The 23,348-nt window shown below is 55.6% G+C and overlaps 3 protein-coding genes across 6 annotated transcripts in view; all 3 read left to right on the forward strand.

Moving 5' to 3' along the window:
- TVP23C (trans-golgi network vesicle protein 23 homolog C) overlaps positions 1-9,283 on the forward strand; it is a 71,401-nt gene extending 62,118 nt beyond the window's left edge. The window contains exons 7-8 of the transcript XR_012499354.1: positions 7,630-7,704; positions 9,219-9,283. The gene's annotated coding sequence lies outside the window, so the exon portion shown is untranslated. The remainder of the gene's footprint in view (positions 1-7,629; positions 7,705-9,218) is intronic.
- Positions 1-13,594, forward strand: part of CDRT4 (CMT1A duplicated region transcript 4) — a 71,112-nt gene extending 57,518 nt beyond the window's left edge. For all 4 annotated transcript variants that reach the window (XM_045509531.2, XM_045509532.2, XM_074342129.1 and 1 more), the window contains exons 3-4: positions 7,630-7,704; positions 9,219-13,594. In XM_045509531.2, coding sequence (XP_045365487.1) covers positions 7,630-7,704; positions 9,219-9,676 — 533 coding nt within the window. In that variant the 3' untranslated portion in view covers positions 9,677-13,594. The remainder of the gene's footprint in view (positions 1-7,629; positions 7,705-9,218) is intronic.
- LOC141573520 (uncharacterized) overlaps positions 12,018-23,348 on the forward strand; it is a 30,097-nt gene continuing 18,766 nt past the window's right edge. Inside the window, exons 1-2 of the mRNA XM_074341882.1 lie at positions 12,018-12,036; positions 13,582-23,177. Of these exons, the coding sequence (XP_074197983.1) occupies positions 12,018-12,036; positions 13,582-14,675 (1,113 nt within the window). The 3' untranslated portion in view covers positions 14,676-23,177. The remainder of the gene's footprint in view (positions 12,037-13,581; positions 23,178-23,348) is intronic.

Genomic DNA, 23,348 nt, shown 5'->3' on the forward strand with positions numbered 1-23,348 from the left:
CCCTTTTCTGTGCAGTGTCCCATCCAGTCTTCACAATAATCCTACAAAAGCAGGCTACCATTCCCATTTGATGGATGTAAAAACCTATGGCTCAGAGGGGGGGAGGGAAGTGATCTCCACACTTAAGAGCAGTGAGTGCCAGTGCAGGGGGTCAAGCCAGGCCTTCCCGTGCGCCATGAGTGTCTGTCACACGTGTCAGCTAATGTCCCACTTTTCGCCATCTGACCTCCAGTTGGGGCCGTTATCAAACCAGCGCATCCACGGTCTCCTCTGTGTCCCGTACAAGGGGGGCTGCCGGAAGTTTGGATTTCCAGTAACCCTTAGAGGCTCCTGGGGGAGTTGCCGTGCTGACCAGTGACATCCATGTATGGATGACTCTGAGCCCAGGGCCGGGGGACAGAGCAGGCACGCGATGAGGAGACCCCCGTTTCCCCCGTGTGTCCTCCAGGCTCCCAGCGCTCCGTTGTTCCAGTGGAGCCGGACTTCCTCTGGCTGATTGACTAGACATTTGGGAAGCCACACATTTTCATGATCCCTTTGCTCCTGAGCCAGCTGTCCAGCCGAGCCAAGACCCTTCATGTCTGGTTTCCGGAGTCCGGAGCCCGAGGGCTGGTTCCTGCTGTCTGTCTCGCCATGTCTTCCCTACCTGGCTCGCCGGCCAGTGTGCCCGGCTGCCCCAGAACGTCCAAGGAAGGAGCAGGTTGAAGAGCTCTCCTCGGATGCTGCTTTGGCTTGTTTTGGAAACTTCACTGAAAAATTCGGGAAGGGATATATTGGGAGTTTGAGATTTGCAGATCCTGACTACAAAATATAAAATAGATAAACAACAAGTTTCTTCTGTACAGCACAGGGAGCTGTATTCAATAGCCTGTAGTAACCTGTAATGAAAAGGAATGGGAGGAGGAATGTGTGCAGGTGTATGTATGACTGAAATGCTACGCTGCGCGTCAGAAATGGATACATGGACACGACGTTGTAAACTGACTATACTTCAATTAAAAAAAAAAAAAAGACTCCACACACACATGGAAGAGAAAAATTTGGAACTTGCTTTCCAGACAGTGTGTGCTTTGTGCCTGATGGTTTTCATGTTGCAGCCTAACGTGGGGGTATTGATACTTATAATCGAATATTCCTCAGATAAACACACAATTCAGATTTGTAGTTTTGCCCCAGTGCCCAGGGCTGCTTCCTGCTGGGAATTTGTCAGTGTTTACTCAGACAACTCAATATCGTGGTTCCCGTGCAGAAACCAGGCCATTTGGAAACAGCCCATGTGATCGGCTCACTGGAAAAGGACGTGGCCCGGGGCAGAGAAGCAGTTCGCTCGGGATTTGAAATCATGGAGACCCCCTGCCCGTCCCCCCACCCCGGTCCTTCAAGACGCAGCACCACCACCCTGTCTCCTTGCCCCTGTTCCCTGACACACGCGGGCCGAGTTGGGAAGCTTGCGTCCCCAGCACGCGCTGCAGGGCCTGGTCCTCGGGGACGCGGGCTACCTGTCTGCAGAGCGGCCGGTGGGGCTTTTTCTGGCCTCTGTGTGCGGACTTCTCTGCTTTTGTTTCTGATGGCTTAGACAACATGGCTTATTCTTGTCTGATCTGCTATTGGCATGGGAAACACGTGCTTCGGGGGTGCTTGATGTTGAGAATGTTGGACCCCCCAAGGCAAGAGCAGTGCGGCTGGACCCGCACCTCGTACACGTTCAGTGTTCGGAGCTCAGCGCGGGTTTGCCGAGTGCCCCTGCATGAGCGAGCGAGTTGATGCTGCCTGGCCGTGGGTACCTGAACTCTGTCCACTGTTGTGTCCTTCAAAGTACACGCATGGTCATTAGTGCCCACACGGAGGGTGGAGAAGCCTCGGCCAGAAGCAGTGTACCCCCCGCCGCCCCAGCGCCGTGGTCGGTCGTCGGAGCCGGGTCTGTGCCGGAAAACGGGCGCTTCCGATCAGACCCCGCCTCCCCAGCCCGGGTGTGGGCGGAGCCGCTGCCCCGCAGGACGAGGCCGGGTCAACGTTAGAACACGAGGACCAGGGCTGCCCATCGTATGTAACTTGGCTTTTTCTTCTTTTCTCTTTTTTTCAGTTGATGTATAGTTGATTTACAATGTTGTGTTAGTCTGGTGTACAGAACAGCGATTCAGTTACACACATATATATGTTCTATTTCTGATTCTTTTTCATTGGAGGTTATTGCAAGATGCTGAATAGAGTTCCCTGTGCTGCACAAAAGGTCCTTGTCATCTGTCTGTTTTATGTAGAGCAGTGTGCACCTGTTGCTCCCAAACTCCTTACTGGTGCATCCATCGTATGCAACTCGGCTTCTTAACAGAGCTCAGTGACGGGCTTGTTCCTCGTCCCCTTGGGGTGTGTGTGTTTGGGGAGGGGCAGCAGGAGGAAGAGAAGGTGGCCTGCGCCTTGTTACACACGGAGACGGGGAGGGGACACCCACTTGACCCTCCCCACCCGACTCCCCTCCGTCTTAACTGTTCTAGAATTCTCCGTGCTCTCAGCATCCATGTTCCTAAAGGCACATCACATCACCAACTTGCACCCTCTTGTGTGCGCCCCTGAGGCCTGTCAGTTCTGGAGTGTCTGGGGGATGGGGCAGGGTCAAAAGGTGGAGGGGCTCACGAGAAGCCTTGTTGGGTTGCGGGGAACACTGCCTCTCCCCAGGTCTGACATGCGGGGGGTCGGAGCATCCGCTCAGCCTGTGAGATGTGGAGCCCCTGGGGTGGAGATCAGCACACAAACCACACCAGCGCAGGGTTGACTCACGCCCCGAGCTGAGCCATGCACCTTCCAAGACATTTCCGGCCCAAGTGATAGCTTCCTCTTCAGCCAAAAATAAACGAGGAGTAGCCAGAGGGCAGGGGAGGAAGCGGGAGGCTGCGGACGGCACCGTGCAGGGAGGAAGCAAAGGAACCCTGGCACCAGCTCCCCGTCCGTGAAGAAGTACTTCTCCGCTGGGGCCGGGCAAGCCTCCAGCATGGCTCGGGGAGGAAGGACAGACGAGACAGAAGCCAGACCCGACGCCTGCAGCTTGGAGAAGGCAGAGGACAGACGCTGAGCGGACGGCAGGGGTCCGGTTTCCAGTGGGTGCGGGGTCCCCATGCTGGCGTGGCTCTCCTGGGGACGGGCATCTTCGCGGGGCCAACCTTCGGGGGCTGCTTTTGGAGGAAGTGAGTCACTGAACACCCGGCCGTAGCCTGAGCAGATTTGTCCTTCTGTCCTCTTCTGTGATAACGTTCTCTGACGCTCAGGGTTTCCAAGCAAGGGCTGGAGAGGACATTGTCTCGGAATTCTCACACGCATTTTCCTGGTTCCTGTTTCCATGAGGCGCCCTTCCCAATGGATGAATGATGAATGAACGAGTCCCTGGTCAAATGACAACAGGGGGTGCTGCCTGTCCGTCTCCCTTTGGGAGTTTCAGGTGAACCAAGCCCCAGCTCGAGTCCTGCACTAAAGGAACTTAACACGTCGTTTTTCAAACTAACTTGACTGCGGACGGGCTTGCTGTTGTTCTATCAGAAAACAACGTGGACCATGTGGATGAGGCCCCCTGGATTAGACAATCTGTGTGGCCATAGAGGGTGGTCTTTGCCACGGAGTCCCCCCCCCCTTAGTAACACCTACTAATGTCTTGAGAGAGTCTCGCGTTCTGCAGGGCGCACCTGAAGACACACTGGATTACGCTAAGGTCTTGCCCATCAGGAGTGTGCAGACAGCATTACCTTCACAGCATTTGTGGGGCAAAAAGTCTGAGTGGGTGGCCTTGTGCCCACTCACCCATCAGCCCGGCCTGGACGCACGAGATCCTTTTGCAAGATGGCTTCCCGAGGTAAGGGTGCAGCTCGTGGCCACAGACAGAGCGTGATCTAGGTCTGCATGAGACCGCCATCCGCAGCCCCGGCCTTCTTAGCTCAGCCCTTTACAGCCCCGATTGTCTAATCCCGGTCACTCCTGGTATTGGCAGGTGGCATTTAGCAACGTGGTCCTTTAAAACGTGTAAGCGCCACTGCGAGGCAGCCCTGAGCATAGACGGCAAAGAGCTCGTGAATGTGCGTCTGAACTGACTGTGTGGATTCTTCAGTCTGTGTCTTGGAACGGCAGCAGGCCTGAAGTGAACCCCCTCTAAAGCTGCAGTGGTTTTTGGCTCAGACTCTGCAAAAGCGGCTCTCAAGCGTTGCTGCACCTTAGAATCGAGCTTCCACGTCTGACGTCTGTTCGCCCCCACTCCCGTTCAGTCGCAACGTGGCGGCTGGGGACCAGGTATTTGAACTTCTTAGAGACCCCCAGCGGTTCCAACACGTGGCAACGCTGTGGGGGCGCTGGTTTGGAAGTACTTTCACTTCCAGACGTTTATTGTAACGACAGTGCTTGTGTGAGGAAAAACGGGACAGGAATTCATCCTCATCTTGTAAGTGAGGCGGCAGAGGTCGTAAGAAGTGAAGGGACGTGACCAAGGTCACATGCTTGCATCGATTTCCAGGCACGTGTCCCTCCTTACTGAGGCCAAGCCCAGAGCGTCAGACTAGATTCTGGGGATGAGCTGGGGCCGGGGTGGGGACACTGTGCGGGCGGCGCTGGGCTGTGAAACCCAGAGGACTGAGCAGGGGTGCCTGAAGGAGAGACAAGTAAACCGCTTCAGTCCCGTGCCTCCCGCCCCCGCCATCAACACCGTTTCTGTCCGCAGATGGCTGGTGTGTGTGTCGTTTCTAGGGAGACAAAGCTGGACCTTTGCACCGGAGTTGAAGGGAACTGTAAGAGCCCACAGTTTGTCTTCAGACTTAATGTCAACTATTTTTTCTCCTTTTATTTTCAAACGAACGAGGCCTCCCCGTGAGTTCTGAGGCTGTTTCAGACATTTCCCCTCCTTGGTTTTACAGGATCCGAGTGTCTGCATCAGCAGGTGTGAGAAAACCAACCAGTGTATCGAATATTTCTATCAGCCGGAGAGGCTGTTGTGGGGACAGAGGGATGTGGTGAGCGGCTTTGAGAAGAATGCTGTTGAAACGAGCAATTTGCTAATAACTGGGCTTCTTTTTAAAAACATCTAAAAAAATTTAAAAAATTTTATTGAAATGTAGTTGATTTACCATGTTAGTTTCAAGTCTACAGGAAAGCAATTCAGTTACACATATACTTATGTATTTTTTTCAGATCCTTTTCCATTGTATGTTATTACAAGAAATTGAATATAGTTCCCTGTGCTGTATAGTAGGTCCTTGTGTTTATCTATTTTATATACAGTAATGTGTATCTGTTAATCCCAGACTCCTAATTTATCCCTCCCCTCCTTTCCCCTTTGATATCTGCAGTTTGTTTTCTATGTCTGTGAACCTGCTTTTGATTTGTAAATAGAATTTGTATCATTTTTAGATTCCACATATAAGTGATGTCATATGATACTTACCCTTCTCTGACTTGTCTCACTTAATATGTTAATCTCTAGGTCCATCCGTATTGCTGCAAATGGCATTATTCCATTCTTTTTTTGAGCTGAGTAATACTCCATTGTATATACATACCACTCTTCTTTATCCGGTCATCTGTTGATGGACATTTAGGCTGTTTCCATGTCTTGGCTGTTGTAAATAGTGCTGCTGTGAACATTGGGGTGCGGGTGTCTTTTTGAAGTAGGGTTCCTTCTGGATATATGCCCAGGAGTGGGATTGCTGGATCATATGATAAGTCTATTTTTCATTTTTTAAGGAACCTCCATACTGTTTTCCACAGTGGCTGCACCAATTTGCATTCCCACCAGCAGTGCAGGAGGGTTCCCTTTTCTCCACACCGTCTCCAGCAGTTGTCATTTGTAGACTTCTTAATGGTGGCCGTTCTGACTGATGGGAGTTGATACCTCATTGTAGCTTTGATCTGCGCTGTTGAGCATCTTTTCATGGGCCTGTTGGATGTCTTCTTTGGAGAAATGTCTCTTTAGGTCCTCTGATAACTGGCCTTTGTGAAGCTTCAGGGTTCATTAACAAGAAACTTAGAGGCAAGGGGGAAAGAATTTCCCTAGATCCCCCAGCCATCACCAGCTTAAAGCCTTTTCCACCACTGACACTGCAGTTCCCTCCTATCGTGCACATGCGGAGAAGGACACGTTTCTAGCCGCTCTACCAACTTGGAAGCTACGTCAGGGATTCCCTTTGATGGGAGGTGGGCAGACATGGACAGGTGACCCCGTGGATGACATACTGTGTGTTAACTGTGGACTTGGAGAGGGTGGCCTGATGTTCTGGGATTCTATGGTAGATCTTAGATGAAGAAATACGATGCTTCAACTTCTATTTTATTATTATTATTATTGATTCCATGAAAGTGTCTCTAGGTTAGAGGACCATTTGGGCATTATTTCTTCCCTAGCTTCAGAAAAATGATATTGTGACTTCTCCTAAAAATGTATTGTCATGAAAGGCTGCCAACAAGACTTAACGGTAAGGACTGCGAGGCCTGGGTCTGAGTAGGCTTGACAAAAACTAGCTTTTTTTTTAAAGGGTATGAATGAATCTCTATACTTTGTCAGGTGTGTTATAATAAAATGCTGACATGGTGAGTAATTTCTGTAAGTACAGTGGAATTTAAGATTTCCCCTGTCAGTAGCATCCTTGCTTGCAGTCCGCAGTGGTTCATCGATTAGGAGAGGACAGGCATGGAAAATCTGGGGCTTGCTTTCCTGAGGGATGTGTCTCACACATGAGCAAGCTGGTGCTCATGGACATTGCAGCTGAAAGAAAGATTTAGGACCATTACTCATGCAGCTAAACCAGGCCTCCTCAGAGTGGGGTCCTCAAACCAGCTGCGGCTCCTGTGAGTCACTTGGAAATGCAGGTTCTTAGGTGCCCAGAGCAGACCTGCTGAATCCGCATCCCTGGGGGCGGGGCCAGTTGCCCAGGTTTTCACCAGCTCTCCAGGTGGTCCCCGTGCTCACAGAGTCTGAGTGGCACTGCCCTGGGCTGATGGCTCTCAGAGCGGGGTCTTCGGGGGTGGGGGGAGCTCGCCCACCAGCTCATCAGACACCGCCTGCACTCTCTGTCCCTGGGTGTCGGCAGGAGGTAGCAGAGATGCTCCTTCGGCTGCCGGTGTTCACAGGTGAACCTGTAAAGGAATACATTCTCGGATGCACATTTCCCGGTTCCCGTCTGTGTTTCAACAACACTCCAGGTGGATGCACCCCGGCGTCTGAGACCCACTAGACCTCAGTTCCCATCGAACCGCCCACACGCATGGCCGTGTCCGGCATGAGGACTTCCCTGTCTCAGCCCCGCAGTGCCGGGCTGGGGGTGCGGCCCGGGGCAGGAACTCAGCCCCCCTGCAGGGCCGCGACCACACGTGGGCTCTGCTGGAGAAGTCGGCTCGGTTTTGAAGTGGGGCCTTTTCACGCAGCCTCCACGCAGCCTTTCCCTGCGCTTGGTCCTTGAAGACTCGCAGACGGAAGGCAGAGGCCTAGAAATGGCCCGACCTCGCGCCCGGTGCCTGGCTCAGCCTGTCTCCCCGGCTCCCGGGGCTCTTCCCCGTCTCTGAGCCTCAGGACGGCCCCTGAACGCGGGATCCCGGGAGGCTGTTGACCGCTTTCTCCCGGGCCCCTCTGGGCTGGCCCTGGCTAACAGGTGTGTTTCCCCAAAGGTGTCTCAACCTTCGATGTGAAGAACTCTGTAACAATGGAGAGGACTGATGCAAGAAAGATGAACACAGACGAAGGTAGGGCTCGGCCGCAGCTGGAGGACCTTGGGCGGAGCACGGCGGTGGGGCTCAGGGCAGGCGGCACTGTTGCTGTGTGACCAGCACACAGCTCGTTTCGCTCCCGTGGCTTTAGGTCCCCCTCTGCCAGGTACAAGCGGATGCCCTAACCTGTAGGATCTTTGAGTTTTGCATTTGCTCTGGGAGGACAAGGATGCACACTCAAGTCCGTGCTTGGAAGCTTCCACGTGCTTTTCTAGTGAGAGGTGCTGTCCCATGCCTGTCTTCTGCAGGCCGGGCAGCACACGGTTCTCGCAGGGCCATGGAACCTCCCTCGACACTCTTTCCTGGCGGATCTGACCCCAGATGAGCGCTGGGTCCTGACGCGCGTGAGGGAGGCTGGGAATGGCTCTGTCATCTGTGTCTTCCCTTGATTTATAGTATTTTTCACTGAGTTCAGGGCGGAGGTGGCAAGAGGAACCTCTTATATCCCCTGCCTCTCAAACTCCCATCCCAATGACCAAGGGAACGTGAAGGTAGGGGAGGCAGGTGCCACTTGAGCGAGCAGGCGAGGGCTGCCGCTGCAGGGGGCGTTTCTGCGGGACACAGCGCTGAGCTGCAAAGGGGAGTGGGAAGGGCTGGCCTGCCTGCGACTTGGTCTCCACGGAGGGACAGGCCGCTTCCTAAACTAGCGGGTGGATTTTCCAATAAAGCACCCTCCACCCCAACACCCCAGATTTCCGGCCAACAGCTGTAGTGAAAACCTTATGGATGTTTGAGCCCGTTGCGCTGAATTCGAACCCAAGATTTGCAAATTGTGCAAGGCGGTCGGCCTGGGCTCCGTCCTCTGTGAAACGGGGAAAACAGGCATGACAGGGCGTGCGCAGGGCGAAGTGAGGCGGTCGGGCAGGGAAACACGGCGCAGGTGCTCGCGGTTGCTGTGTGCCGCTCACTCCGTGCTGGGTGCTGCGCTGAAAGCACCCCCTAAATGGTTCCCTTTAATCCACAAGGCAGCTGCATGGAGCTGGCCTTGTTCTAGTCACCGTTTTGCACGCAAGGCCACTGAAATGGAAGGGAGCCGGGGACTCGCTCGCGGTTCGCAGCTGTGGAAGGGGCGGGAAGGAGCTGGGGCCCAGGAGTGCCAGGGCAGCGCCCCAGGCTCTGAGCCGGACTGCTCCAGGTCCTTAACACGCGTCGCCGTCTTAGCCCTTCCACTCGCCTCGCGCTGACCGTTCTTATTGGTAAAGTAACAGAGGTTCAGAGGTTAAACCATTTGAGGTCTCCAGAGGTCGGAAAGCCAGCCCGCTCCACCCCCAGTTCCCTGCGCTTTTCCACCCCGCGGACCGTTAGTGAATGTGCCCTGTGGGACGTCACTCTGCCTCCCACCTTTGGGTTAGGTTTTATTTGCACTGAATACAAGGGCTCTGACGCCTGGTCGGGAGAACATCAAAACGTGCTTCCATCCCCCCGACCCAGAAGCGCCGAATCCTTGCCTGTGCGCGCCTCTGAAGCTGCCTGTTTCTCTTTGCTGGTAGAACTCACAGAAAACAGCGGGCTTCCCCTGAACCTGCTGGAGAGACACGAGCCCTGGCCAGCCTACGTCACGTACATCTCCCCGATGGTGAAGAAGCTCATGGAGAAGAGCCAGGCGAGAGAGCTGGAGTGCGCGCAAGCCGCGGAGGAGGGCCGGCGGGCGGGCAGGCAGGGCAAGCCTTCCAGCGCCGTCCAGCTCGGAAGGAAGAAGTCATCCAAGGTCTCCAGAAACTTGATGTTCAAGGACCTGAGATTAGAGACCGCGGTGTCTGTGTGGGGGCCTTTCTCCGTGTCGGCCGCCGGCCCCCCCGTGATGCCAGGGCCCATCCACTTTCACACGGGTTCCCGAGGGAGCCCCACCGCCAACTATAACAAGATCATCTTCTCCCGAAAACCCACCACGAGGAGGCTTCCGTACAGCTCGCTTCTGGCCAGCAGGGAGACGCAGTCCAGCGTTTAAGGGCGAGTCCCGCAGCCAGCCCCCAAGACTGTACCTCAATTAAACTCCCTTTGCTGCAAATTCCACTATGGCCTTTATGCTTGAACTGGCCCCTGCCTATGCAGAGGCTGGCTGAGATAAAGCAGGTCGAATGTGGGCCGTGGGTGGGTGCACCCCCTCCCGGCAGCGTAGGCAGACGGGGGCGGGAAGCCCCGGCTCTAGTCCCCTCCCCTCCTTTGATGCTCAGGGCCCAGCGTGGGTGAATTCATCCCGCACCAGGCAGGAGAGGAACGTCACACCAGGTGTCTGACCAGAGACGCTTTAGTAGAAAGCATGACTCACCAGATGACTGGAGAGGCAGGGAGGGAGCAGAGGTACGGACGGAGGTGACACCTGTAGGAAGCAAGCTGGGGGCACGTAAGACTCAGGTGTTTCTGGAAGGAATTAGCATGGCCTGTGGGGAGGAAAGGATCGCTGGGGGAAGCAGAAGGGGGCAGGAAACCAGCAGGAAGCAAGCCAGAAGTGAGTTCCCTCTTCTGCCTCCCGCCTCCCAGCTGCCTCCGGGCCGCCCGAGGGCAGAGCCTAGCGGGCAGGGATGCAGGAAGGCGATCTGAGAAGCCCACACCCTGCATCTCAAAGCAGAGTGCTTGAGGATGGACCCCAAGCCAAGGGGAAGACGAGCTCAGGGCCCTGCCCAGTGGGGTTCTGGGGGGCCTCACCTTGCTGGTGCACTTGGTGCCTGAACCTGGCCTGGGAACGCCTCCTTCCTTGAGGGCTTATGGAGTGGCAGTGGGGGCCCGGGGGGCCCTGCTGAGAAACGGAGGACTTTCTCTTGTGCTTGTTTAAGTCTTGCCTGTGGAGCAGACTTGGCAGCGGAGAAGGCCCCGGCCGGACCCCAGCTGTGGCTTGTCGGACGCAGCTGGAACTGGTCCACCCGTCCTCTGAGCTGCTCTCGACTGGCTCTGCTCCATCTGGAAGCAGGCAGGCTTTGTCTGTAGACACGAGAGGGGTCCAGTTAGGACAGGCAGGCCTGCCCGCTCTCAGATTTGGGGTTTGTCTGGAGAGCGTGGCCTCACTGGTAGCTTCTCTCTTCTGGACCCCACCTGATGTGGACCCCGCCACATGTGCTTACATTTGGGATGCAGTTAACACTCGCTCATCCTGCTTCCCTTGCAGAGATGTAGAGGATGCAGGGAGCCAGTGGCTGGAAGTGACACTTGGGAGGCTGGATTCGCCCTACAAATGCATTCTTGCCACCCAAGAGCCTTGTGGAGACGTCTGGGCTCCACTCTGGCGGCTGTGAGCTGTGTAGGAGCAGCTGCACATATTAGGGCCTCCGGACCAGTCCTGGGTTCACAGCTCTTGGCCAGAATGCATTCCTGCAAAAAGAATTGGTGATTTCCAGTGACTCTGAAGGACTGTGTTTTGTGTCCATGGAACAGTCAGAGATGTGGAGGCCGGTGATCAGTTCTCAACAGGAATTTAAAGTTTTTATCTCTTCCCTCCTTTTATGGACGTTTATGGCCAGAGTATATTTGAGGAGCTATGGATTGTGTTAGAGTTTACAGGGACTTGGAGTCATCTCGTGCGATTCCTTTGAGGGCAGAGCAGTTGTACAGATTTGTTGTTTTTTAAGTTTCCAGGTGTTTGATAGTTTTCACAGCAGTATATACTCCCTAAATTAAAATGGTCGTTGTACAGATAGCATTGTTTAATTTAATCCTCAGCCTGTTAGAACCACGCGAACAGGACCCGAGGACCTTAACACCTGATGCTGGGGCGCTTGCGTCTGTGACCGGGGCCCAGACGCAGTGCCTCCGGGGCCGTTTTAAGGAAGAAAAGGTCTTAATTCCTTTGCGATGGGGGCCTCTGTTCAAGCCCAAAGTGGGTTTGCAGGTCTGGCCACCACAAGGACTTCGTCAGCCCTGACGGTGTTTGCGTGGGGACGGAGGAGGCTGCCGGCAGCGAGTTCTCCCCGGGAAGCAGCCACTGGACAAGACCAGCTGGACCCGCGGTGAAGCCTCTGTCACAGGGAAGGAGGTGGCCCTCAGTAACCGCACGGGCTGTTGCTTAGACCTGAGAGTGTGGAGGTGGGGACCCAGGAGCCAAAGTCTAAGAGGAGTCTTTTGCTAAAATCCTGCGACAGTCCTGGAGCATCACCAAAACCGTAGGGGAGAGACAGCTTCTCCACCTCTCCAGGCGCCAGCGGGCGGGGTCCCACTGCCCTGGGCGCAGCAGCAGGTCTGGTAGAGCCCAGCCTTGTTCATGAGAAGCTGGGAGACCTTCCCGGTGCTCGCAGAGCGGGCGTGGGGCTCTTCCAGGGCCTGCAGTCGGCGCGAGCACAGGGGCTCGGAGCAGCGGAATGCGGATTCCTCGGGAACGTAAGCTCAGCTGCCTTCCACGTGGGGGCCGGGGAGGCTCAGGTTACTCCAGACACGTTGCACTTGGTCTCTGAGGGGGACGGCCTCCCCCTGATGGGCCGAGGCCCACGCCCGCCCCTCTGATTTATCCCCTCCGCATCTGGAATTTTCTGCTTGGCAGGAGCGTGGCTTCACTCAGTCTCCCTGCTCTTGTTGGTTTATGGAACATCAGAATTTGTATTTTGTCAGCCCTTCTGTGTTGCTCTGTAACTCAGGCCCCGTCTGACACCTGTGGGGAGCTGTGGATTGGGCAAGTTCTCTGGCCCCTGTGCACGGCAGGGTCTTCACCCCTCGGCAGGTCCCACCGTTGGTGTTTAGACAGTGGGTGCGGCCGGCTGGGGCCGTCAGGGCACCAGCAGCTCCACGCTTGCTAGGACCCCGCCGTGGCCCGGGGCCCGCCTTGAGGGACATTAGGCTGCTTGACAGATGAGAGGCTGCAGGAAGGCCCTCGGGGACTGGACTGCATACACAAAGATTCCAGGGCTGGTGTGTGAGGGCCAGACGCTCGAGGGTGGCCCGGGAGCCCTCTGACTGGAGGCCAGGGTGGGGCCGAAGCCGGGGGCCTGTGGGAGTCTGGACCTGACTGATGGCGCTTGTGATCGGTGCAGCGTAATCAGCAAACCCTGCTGGCCTGACGTCTTTATGTAGGGCACGGGGGCCTCATTGCCTCCTTAGTCTTTTTTTGGGTCAGGGATGAAAAATGGGCACCCCGAGGTCGGGATTTTGAAGTGGGCTTCAATGGGGGCCCTGGGAAGTAGCAGGGGATACAGCACAGGAGTCCCAACCAGGGACCAGCCCCGTGTCCCTGGGGACCGAAAACCAAGGGCAGGAAGCCTGGCCCTGCAGCCTCGCTGTGTGTCAGCTGAGGCAGGAAAAAGATGGTCCCTGCCTGGACCTGCAGCTCTCTGTTCAGCTTTAGCTGAGTCATTCATTCCTAGAAGTTTCTTGGACCGCCACCTTTCTGGAGCAACGGGCATGCTTTCAGAGCCCACCCTTTACGGGTGCCACGTAGGGCAGAAGGAGAGGTGGGGGAGGGATGGGAACCAGGGCCTGCGGTTTACTGCGATATGATTTTGTCAGAGCCCAGAGCCAGGCGCAGGCCTGGGTGTCTGTCAAAAAATTGAGAAACCCTCCCTCTATCCCCTTCCTCCCCTTCTCCACCTCTTACCAGGGACCCAAAGCCTCAACCAGCTACATAGGTCCTTGGACATCACACTGCGGGTCCTAAACCAGTAGTGCACGGCGGGCCAGGCCTGTTCCTGGCAGTGAGTGTGCACACGGAATCCTCTGGGTGGGGGGCAGGCCAGGCCAGCAGGGGGTGCAGGAGCACCCAGTTTTAGGTGGGCCCTACTGCCACCCCCTTTTGTGTGCCTTGATCCCGACCAAGATCTGATCTGCACATGGGACGGGGCAGGATAAATAATGTCACGGAAAGGACATGGGACTTGGTGTCGAGACCCCCATCCCTTCCCCCAGGCTCCTTCCTCCAGGGAAAATAAAAACTAGCCCCCCACCCCGAGGCCTTTCTAGGAAGCTTCTGTGGCTGGGGGCCCAGCCAGGCGGGTGGTTTCAATTCACTTCCTCCCAGACTCAGTTGTTCAGCCACCCAGAACCTCCCATTACTTTGGGTGGACAAGGCATGCTCCAGGCAAGTGCGGACCGTTTGTGTGGTTCCTGCCGGCCAGCGGGAGGGTTCTGCGTGGAGAGGAAGCTACAGTGGGAAGGAGGCTCGCCCAGCACGCCCGGCCCTCTGCGTGCGTGACTGCAGACGGCGGACCTCGCTTTCCTGGCTGACCCTGGGGCCAGCCAGCCCCTCTGGGACTGGAGCGCAGGCCCTCAGCTCCAAGACCAGGCTGTCTCATCTTTACCCAGGCCCCCCCCCCGCTCCCACCCTTTCCCCCTTCCCCACTCCTCGCCCTCCCCCCTCCCCCCTGCTCCCTTTCCTCCCCCTCCCCACTCTCTCAGTTTCATCAGTGGCCGTCCTGCCGTGTATCCTCAGGAGGGCAGACGTGTTCTGTCACAGGTTCAGCAAAGGCGCCTTCTGTTGCGAAGTGGCTTTACTAGAAGCCTGTCCTCCGTGGCCCACTCACCCAGAGCCAACTCACCGTCCGCCGCTGGACCAGCAGAGCCAGGAAGGAGGCTCTGGAAGTGCCCTGCCACCCGGCCAAGGTCAGTGGCGTTCACGGCTGTCTCCCCAGAGCCCAGCCGGTGGCCCTGCTCACAGCTGGTGCTCAGCTGCTTCCCGAGCAGGTGGTTTACACCAGCAAGTCCCAACCCCACAAACAAAATGCCCTGGGAAGCGGTGGTTTCTTGTAGGATGTCCAGCGGCTGGGAAAACCACTTTGACTAGGTTCGGCAGCCAGCCTGAGGCGTGGAGCGCGGGCAGCTTGGCTCCAAAGTTCCTCCTAGGACGAGAGTATGGCTCCAGTGACCGACAGTGGGCCCCTTCGACGCCCCTTCCTTGTGGGGGTCGGAGGGTGGAAGGGACAGGGTGTCAAGCCTTAACCCTTGACGTCCAGTTGTTCTGTTCTTTTCAGCGACCAATCCAAGCCTCTCTGACGGAATTCCAAGCTAATTACACCTCTTTCCTCCAGCCTTGATCAGAAGGGACGTAATTTCCCAGACCTAAGATGGTCTCTCCTCCCGTGTTTGCAGCCACACCGATGGGCACCCGATTGGACTTGCCCTGGGGGCTTGCCGGCGCAGGTGCCGTGCTGGGGGCCCGGCCGTGACCGTGGCAGACACTCAGGGTACGTCTGGCGGGGCCGACGTCGGACAGTCACGTTATCCAGTCGCAGTTGTGAGTGACGTGACGTAGAAGCAGAGGCTTCCTCAAGTGAGAGCGTCCTTGCTGTGAGCTCCTGACGGGTTCTCCCCAGGCGCACGAGCAAGGGTCAGAGAAGGAGGCAGGGTCGGTACCAGGACAGCTGCTCATAAAAAGGAGTGAGGTCATGGCAACATTTACTGGCCGGGCGAGCTCTGTGCGCTCTGCGAGCGGCCTGCCGTCCGCGCCTGCCCGCCTTTCCTGTTTGTTTCTGTAGCGCCGTGGAGCCGTGCCCTGTCAGGGAGCTTCGGGGCACGGCCTCCCCCTCCCGCCCCCTCGCAGCCACACACAGGCAGGGGCCGCCTCTGCACGCTGCTTGTCCCGGGACACTCTCTTCCTGCCTGTCTGGAGGGCTGGGCCGGGCAGCTTCAGAGGAGGCTTCCAGCCACTATATGGTCCCCACGAGACCTCGGGCAGGGGCCCAGGTCCAAGCCTTCTTCCTGGGGCCCTGGCCCGTGGAGCCTCACCTCAACTTCCCCAGGTCTCAGAGCAAAAAGACCAGTTCCGTCTTTCCGTGTCATCTCTGCAGACCGCCCTGCTTTTCACCAGCTCGTCCGGGTTCTTGTCGGCCCCTCATAGACCGGGGCAGAGGGTGCCTTTCAGCCCAGGGAGAAGGCACCTCGTGTTTCACGGTCCCCCTGCTCTAGCCCCTTCCCCGCTTCCTCGTGTCGCAGGGCCCCTCCCTTTCTCCCCGCCCCACCTTTCCCTCCTTCCTTTCCATTTGATCTTATTGCTATTTTTTATTTTCGTGTCATTGCAAAACTAAATGATGCTTGTTTTAAGGGGCACAGGCTCCCTGCAGTGTAAGTGACCAAGTGGCCTCGCCTGCACAAACTTTAGGAAAAGCATGTCCCTTTGAGGCTCAGACGCTGAGGACCTCGGGGAGGTCCCAGGTGCTCTCGGGGAAGTCTGAGGAATAGTCCACAAGCCCACCCCTCGTGGCTGCCTGTCGTCCTGGCCGTCCTCTTGCCCAGAGCAGCTCTTTCAAGGTCTCGGGTCACTGCCGCCCTGCTTCTCCCCAGCCCAACCAGTGGGACCCTGTGGCTTCCCAAAGCACAGCTCTCCTAGGTCGTGACATCAGTAAGTCTGCTCTGAAGGCCTGGGGGTTGCCGAAGCCCAGCGGAGTCCGTTACAGGTCCACTGGAAGTGTCTGAATTCTGGCCCCTGGGGCGGGCCAGCTCCACCTCCAACACGGGCCTCAGTGCATCGCCCCTGCTGGGAATGTGGGTCCAGTCCCCGGTCAGTCCTGGAGATACTGGAGCCAGCTCCACCTTGCTTTCTCTTGTCAAAACCTCCTTCTCTTCCCCATCCTAGACAAACTGCCACTGGGATGCTGAGTGCCTGGCCTGTAAAAGGTGGCTGAGTTCTCCTGGCCTGTTGAGAACGAACCCCACGGGGGTAGCGTAACAGTTCAGCCCTGGTCTGGTAGGTAGAAATGGCTAAATGTTTAAAAAAAACTTCACAAGTGATTTTAAAAATATACACAGGAATCACTCCTCAAGTGGAAACTGTCCCTTTCCAAGTCACCCATGGGACTCAGTGTGAAAAGTTGTGTCCTCGTTCCAAAAACACTGGGCCTGCTCAGAGCCTTTTGGTCTCCATTTTTGGTCCTTATTTTCTGCGTCAGTCCGTGCATGGGCTGTACCCAAGCCCAGCTGCTTTAGAATTACAGAATGGTGGAGGGCGTGGAAGTGTTGCTTGAGATCACTTTACAGAGATCCTTTAACCTCAGCCAGGCATTGTGAAGATAAGGAAACAGAGGGTCAGAGAGGCCCCAGGATTTGGTTGAGGCTTTGAATTCCGTACACCCAGTTCTTCCCGATCCACTGCTGACGTCCGTCGTGGACCAGGGAAGGGGCCGTGCGGTGGGCTAGGGCGGGCGGGCTCCTAAAGGAGCTGGGCTTGAGGAAGGAGTCCGCTGCGAGCGAGGGTGGACGAGAGGGTGGGGGCGTCCAGATACATCCCAAAGTGGACTGCTATCTACAATTCCTTTTCTTAAAAAAACCGGCAGGCTGTAGATTTTCCCCAGAATTTTGCTGAGATGTTTTTTCCCACCAGAGCACAGCAGGCAGGTGTTGCTCGCGTCCACACCCTCATCCCAGGGTGGGCCTGCTTTCTCCCGCTCCTGGAGACTTGGGTTTCTCGAAGCTCTCTGAGCTCGTCTCCAAGCCCGCCCTGCCCTCTTCTGTTTACTCCATCTTCGTGTGAAACGAGTTAAAGAGCAGCACTCTCCATGAAGGTCAGGGTGAAAACCACCAGCGGGACACACCGTGTCAGAACTTGCTTTTTTTAATTGAAGTGTAGTTGATCTACAATGTTGTGTTAGTCTCTGGTGTGCAGCATGGTGACTCAGTTGCACATATGTGTATACACATCTCTTTTTCATTATAGGTTATCACAAGCTGTTGAGTATAGTTCCCTGTGCTGCACAGTACAGCCATGTTGTTTGTTTTATGTATAGTAGTGTGTATGCTAATCCCAAACTCCTAATTTATCCCTCCCCTGCTTTCCCCTTTTGCAACCATAGTGTTTTCTATGTCTGAGTCTGTTTCTGTTTTGTAAATAAATTCATTTGTGTCATTTTTTAGATGCCACATATGACTGATATCATGTGATATTGGTCTTTCTCTGTCTGACTTACTTCACTTAGTATGATGATCTCTAGGTCCATCTGTGTTGCTGCAAATGGCATTATTTCATTCTTTTCCATGGCTGAGTAGTGTTCCGTTGCATATCTGTACCACATCTTCTTTATCCAGTCAGCCTGTTGTCAGTACTTTAAAGGGCAGAATGGGCTCTGTGGCAGGTGGTCCATGTCCTCTCCCCTCTCTGCTCCCTAGGCACCAACTCCACCTGGATCTTTTTGTTGATGCCCCAGAGGGGACAGGGAGTTAAAGTACCCGGAGCTGCCGTCAGTAATGGCCAATAGGAGGTGAAGGACAGATAGCCCCTAAGTCGGCTTCTTTGCCCCTAAGTGGGGTGGATAAGGAGGCAAGTCCTATCCTGTCTCCAAGTTCCCAGCAGGACGGAGCCTTGGGTGCCCGAGTAGCCGTCTGCTGGAGGACTCCCCGTCCGTCAGCCTCCTTTTCTGTCCCCCTTCTGTGTGCTTCTGCCACCGTCTCCGGGTTTACGTCCCCAGTAGACTCCTTGTTCTTGAATCCTCACCTCAGGGTCTGTTTCAGGGGGAACCCAACCTAAGATGTCATCCAGGCAGCCCCTAGGTTATCCGGCCACCCCATTTCCCCAAGTCCTAATCAACACCGTGTACCAGTAAACTTTTTAATTTTTATCAACCTGATCAGTAGATTATACATATTTCAATTTGCTGTCTCTTTTTTTCTTTGCATTTGTTCGTATACCATTTGTATTTTTTCTCCTGTGTGTGTGTGTGTGTGTGAACCACTTGTTTACACGTTTAAGTAGTTTGAAAAATTGATTTGTTGGTCTTTTACTTGTGGTTCACAAGTCCTGTGTTTATATTAAGCCCTTCAATCCTTTGTTCATAACCTGTTTTTCAAACATTTTCCCATCTTTTCATTTGTATTTTGATGTCATTTTAGAATTTTCGATATGGATAAAATTTAAAATATTTGTACAGTCAAACTCGTCAATATATACATTTTTGCTGGAGGTACTGGGGATTGAACCCAGGACGTCGCGCATGCTAAGCATGTGCTTTACCCCCTTCCTACCTCATCAGAATGTTTACTTATGGCCTCTGAGTTTTGTCTTAATTAGAAAATCTTTTTCCTCTCCCAAGACTATGAAAAAATTACCTCACGTTCCCTGCTAGCACTTTTACAACTTTCCTTTTTTTTAAATATGTATTTTCACCACAATTTATTTTAGTATAAAGACTTCAAGGAGGGTTCAGCTGAACTATTCCCCCTGTGGTTGGCCGGTTTTTCCAACAATGTTTATCAAATACTCAGTCTTTCCCTCGGTGATTGGAAACTCGCATTTCTTAGACAATAGATTACTCTATGTTTTCCGGTCTCTTTGGGGACTTTCTGTTTTGGCTCATTGATCTGTCCGTCTATTTGTGGGCCAGAGGCAAATGGTTTTCATTACTGCAGCTTTAGAATCTCTTTTACTGTCTGACGCAGAGAAGCCCAGAGGGCCTTTCTGAAATTTTTCCTGATTACCACTGAGCCTTTCAGCGAGAGTGAGAGCGATTTTCAGGGAGTAAAACTGCCCTCTATTCTCTTCGGTGACCAGCAGGGTGAGGGGAAGGCAGGCCCTTGATCCTGCTAACTGACAAGCCCCGTTTTCCGGCTGGAAGGTGGAACGTCATAACAAGGCGATGGCACAACAACAGCTCCGTGTATTCCTTCGCTTTTGCGAAGTTGTGACCTGCCTGCCGCCTGCTGTCCTGAAGCCGCGCTGAGAGGTCTGGGTCACCTCCAGCCCATCTGCTGGGAAGAGTCCAAACTTGGACTTGCCAGTGCAGGTGGCAGTTTGAAGGCGTGCCCTTTTCCACTTAGAAAAATGATGCCAAAGTAGAAGACAAATGCGAATCAGAAAGAAATTCCTCCCTTGTCGCCCTCGGAATAGGACGGGTGGGGACGAGTTGGTCAGATATATAAGGAAACCGAAAGCATGAAGCAGGGGGCCCCGGCCGTGGCGCCACCGCGCAGCCCAGATGCGCAGCCCGGCCTCCTCCGCCGGGGCCGCCGGGGTCACGGGGCCCCGAGGCAGTGGGAGCTTGGTATGGCGTTCATGTTTTCAGTGGGTGAGGCGTAGGAAGCCAAAACAGACACATAGACATTTTTTCCTTCCCGGCTTCTTTCTCTTAGAATTTTCCTGGCTTCCACAGGAACAGACCCCCATTGTGCACCCCTGCCCTGGGTGGCCTGGCCAGGGTGCCGTCGGCCGCCTCATGAGAGTGTGCGGGGCGCCCAGTTTGCAGAGCTCGGCCCCTCAGAGAAATGGGACAGCCCAGACTTGCCTAGCGCGGCCCCACCCTGACCTGGGGGAGGGTGCCTGCTCCCCTGCCCCAACATCCATCCCTAGGGCATCACCCAGACCTCAGGGGTACCCAGGGCGTGGCACTTCCGAGCCCAGATGAGCCCACCTGTCCTCACACACAGGCCAGTGAGCTACACGGACAGCTGGTCTCACCCCGTTCTCGAGGACCATGTTGAGATGTGTCTGGGCTGAGAAGGGCAGGTGGGGAGAGCGGCGGGTGAAGGAGCTCTAAGTCCTGGTCAGAGGAGAAGAGGGTCCCCTGCCCTCAGCCCAGCACCCCCACAGGGCCCTCCCCGCAGCTCAGGGTCGGGCTCAACCCGCAGGTGTTTGTTCGCAGGACCTGCCCCGGGGCTGGGGCAAGACGGGCCGGCACACCCGGGAGTGGCCCAGCCAGTGGATGTCCTCTTGGGGCTGGTGCGGGAGCGGCCCTTGTCCCAGCACTGCTGCCCTAGGGCTCGGGCTGACCTCGGGTTGGTCAGTGAGCCACCTGAGGGCAAGCTTGTGACGCTGTTTTGGGCTAAGTGTGCTTTCCTGTTGCAAAAGGTCCCCATGAGCCTCGTCTGTCTCCTCCCAGAGTTCTCCACTTTGTCACCATGTTAGTCAGGGTTCTGCAGAGAAACAGAGCGGTGGGGTAGGGGTGTGTGTGTGTGTGCGCGTGCACGCGATCTCTCTGTCTCTCTCTAGAGACTTGTTACAGGAATTGGCTCACGCAGTCATGGGGGCCAGGAAGAGCCTCGGTCTCCTCTCTACAGCCTGGAGAAGGAGGAAAGCCTGCCTTGTAGCTGAGCCCGAGTTAGAGGCCTGGGAGCCGAGGGGCTGGTGGTGTGAGTGCTGTTCTGAGGCCGCCAGGCCGGGAACCGGGACTGCGCGACGTGTCGGCCACGTGGAATCTTGGCCACGGCGGGAGGATTTACACCACGGAAATCAGCAGACGCTACACATCAGGTTTTTCTGTTTTGCTTTGTTTTGTTTTCTGAAGAGCCTGCTGCACCACCATGACTACTGGTATCATACACTCCTGTGGACCCAGAGATCATCTTAGGATCGGCCCCTACTAACACCAGCACCCCCGAGAGAGGACCCACTCGTGTCTCAACTGGAGGAAACAGCTTCCCCGTATTAATGATGAAGTCCAGTCAGGGAAGGGTTTTACCCCTGCGGGCTTCAGCAGCGGGAGCAGGAGAAAATACTGCTTGGAAAATCTACTCTTTTCGTTCAAGTAAGGGGCTTTGCTCTATCTAGAAAGAGCTCCAGAAGCCATCTAGTCTGTCACAGCCATGTACAAACCCTCTGTTCACAGAAAGCTCTGAGGACCGTCAGTCGTGGCAAGTGCAGTCACCGGGATTTTCGTGACGTCTCCTTATTTTGGCGTGAACCCGAGCGTGTGTCGGGAGGAAAGCGAGCCGAGCTGTGGTTCGGGTGTGATGGCTGGCAGGCCCTGTGCGTCTCTGACCAGGCAGTCGGGCCCAGGACCCTGGGGTTGTCGGCCCGGGGCCCCTCCTGTCCCACCAGCTGGCCGTGATCTGTCATTTGCAGTGATCTGTTATCCTCCCCTCCCCCCACCACGGATTAGGAGGTAGTTTGAGGGCAGGGCACAAATTGTATTCATTTCTTCATTCAACAAACATTCCCTGAAACCTATTAGGTCCTCCAAACGAGATTAACGGGGGGACGAGATAAAATTCTTTTGTTAGGGGCTCACGGGAGGGGGATGCCAGAAAGGGAGGGTGGGACGTTGCTGGGACGGGGTCCTGGCGGGTCGGTGTAGCCTGAGAGTGCCCTGGAGGTAGAGGAAGGGCGGGCTCAGTGGAGGTGGGCTGGGGGTGGAGGGGGTCCGGAGACTTGGGACCGAAGGTGGCAGCGATGCGGGCCCTGCGACTTCAGGGGGAGAAGCTCAGTAGCGACAAGGCCCCTGTGCTCACACGAACTTGGCTGTAACAGAGCAGTGAAAGGGGAGCCCGGGGCCGGCAGAAATAAAAGGTGTGTGTGCGGTCAGAGCCCCCAGAGCAGGGCGAGCGGCACATCCGAGCGCAGCACGAGGCCGCGCGGAGCCCTGAAAGCTCAGTGGAAGGGAGCAGGCCGGGGAGGGGCGCTCGGGGCTGGGCCCCGACCCCGACCCCCGGGCCGGCCGGCTGCCTTGCGAGGAGCTGCGCGCGCCCGAGTGCCCGCCGTTAGCCCGGCTGCTGGCTCACACCCCTCGGGAGTCACCGGAGACCCTGGAATTCGGTGCTCGGAGCCCCAGGCGTGCAGAACAGGCAGGCCGAGCAGGGAACATCGTGCCTTCCCCCGCCTGGAGCTGATGCCCGCTCTGCAGACCGGCGCCCCTGAGCGCGCGCCGGGGGGAGTCCGGGCCCCGCCAGGTGGTGGGGAGCGGCCCGTCCTGAGGGCATCAAGGGTGCCAGCTGAGGGGGTGTTCCAGAGAGGCGCCTTGCATCAGCCCAGGGCGGGGGTTAGTGGAGACGAAGGTTGTTTCTCACGCTGAAACCCTATCCTTCTGTGCAAAGGCACTTGTGCTGGCCAGAGATATTTATAGACCAGGAGTCCATAAAGAAAGCCTGGTACTGGGAGGGCAGGGCAGTGTGCCCAGAAAGCCTCGCTAGGTTTCCAGTTGGGCCTCTGCCTCCCCTGGTGCCCCTGGAACTAGATCACCTCACACAGGGTGTTGGGCCATCTGTGCATAGGGCCCCTTCCCCAGTGACATGGGAAGCCCCCTGGAGGCCAAGACCCTTGTTCCCCCAGCACTGAGCTGGGGGACAGGAGCCCCCACTCAGGGCTGGGAGCAGAATTAAAGGGGGCCTCAGAGCCAGCAGCCACGCGTGGCTCCCCCCAGCCGCCCTGCTTACTGCGCCCCATCCCCACATGTGAGAACTTTAAGTCAGGAAAACGGCCCCTCGCCCTGTGTCCTTAGGAGGTGCACCTTTGCAGCTGGACCGCCCAGCTGCGGGGAGATGCCCAGCCCTGTGAGCACGGACCTGCCTTTTCCAGAAGGCGCTTTCTGGGGAGGCAGTGCGAGCTGTGGAACATCTCTGTGCTCGTGGCCTTTCTGGGGAAGAAGAGCTGGTTGTCTCAGTTGGCTTAACAATGAAGCATTAGTTTGATACATACAGGACCTGTCAAGAACATCCCAGCCAAAGCCTGTCTCCAACCACATAGTTCTTGATTTTGGCGGCTGGAGCGTCTTCCCTGGGGACCCATCTCCTCTCACACTCGAGCTTGTTTCCTGCTGTGTTGAAGGTGACTGTTCTCATTTCAGATATAGACACACATGTTGACTCCACGTAGCAGATGTGATTCTGAAGAGAGAGCACAGGTAAGTTGAATGTTATACTTTGAATGATTTTATACGCACAGAGAACTCATTAGCTAAACCAGTGGCACATATTGCATATTTATACATGAAGTACATAAAACAAAATATACTTTAATATATAAAATAATATGGCTGATACATACTATATTATATATAATATTTATCTACTTT

Source organism: Camelus bactrianus, chromosome 16 (assembly GCF_048773025.1).
Source record: "Camelus bactrianus isolate YW-2024 breed Bactrian camel chromosome 16, ASM4877302v1, whole genome shotgun sequence".
NCBI classification, from domain to species: Eukaryota; Metazoa; Chordata; class Mammalia; order Artiodactyla; family Camelidae; genus Camelus; species Camelus bactrianus.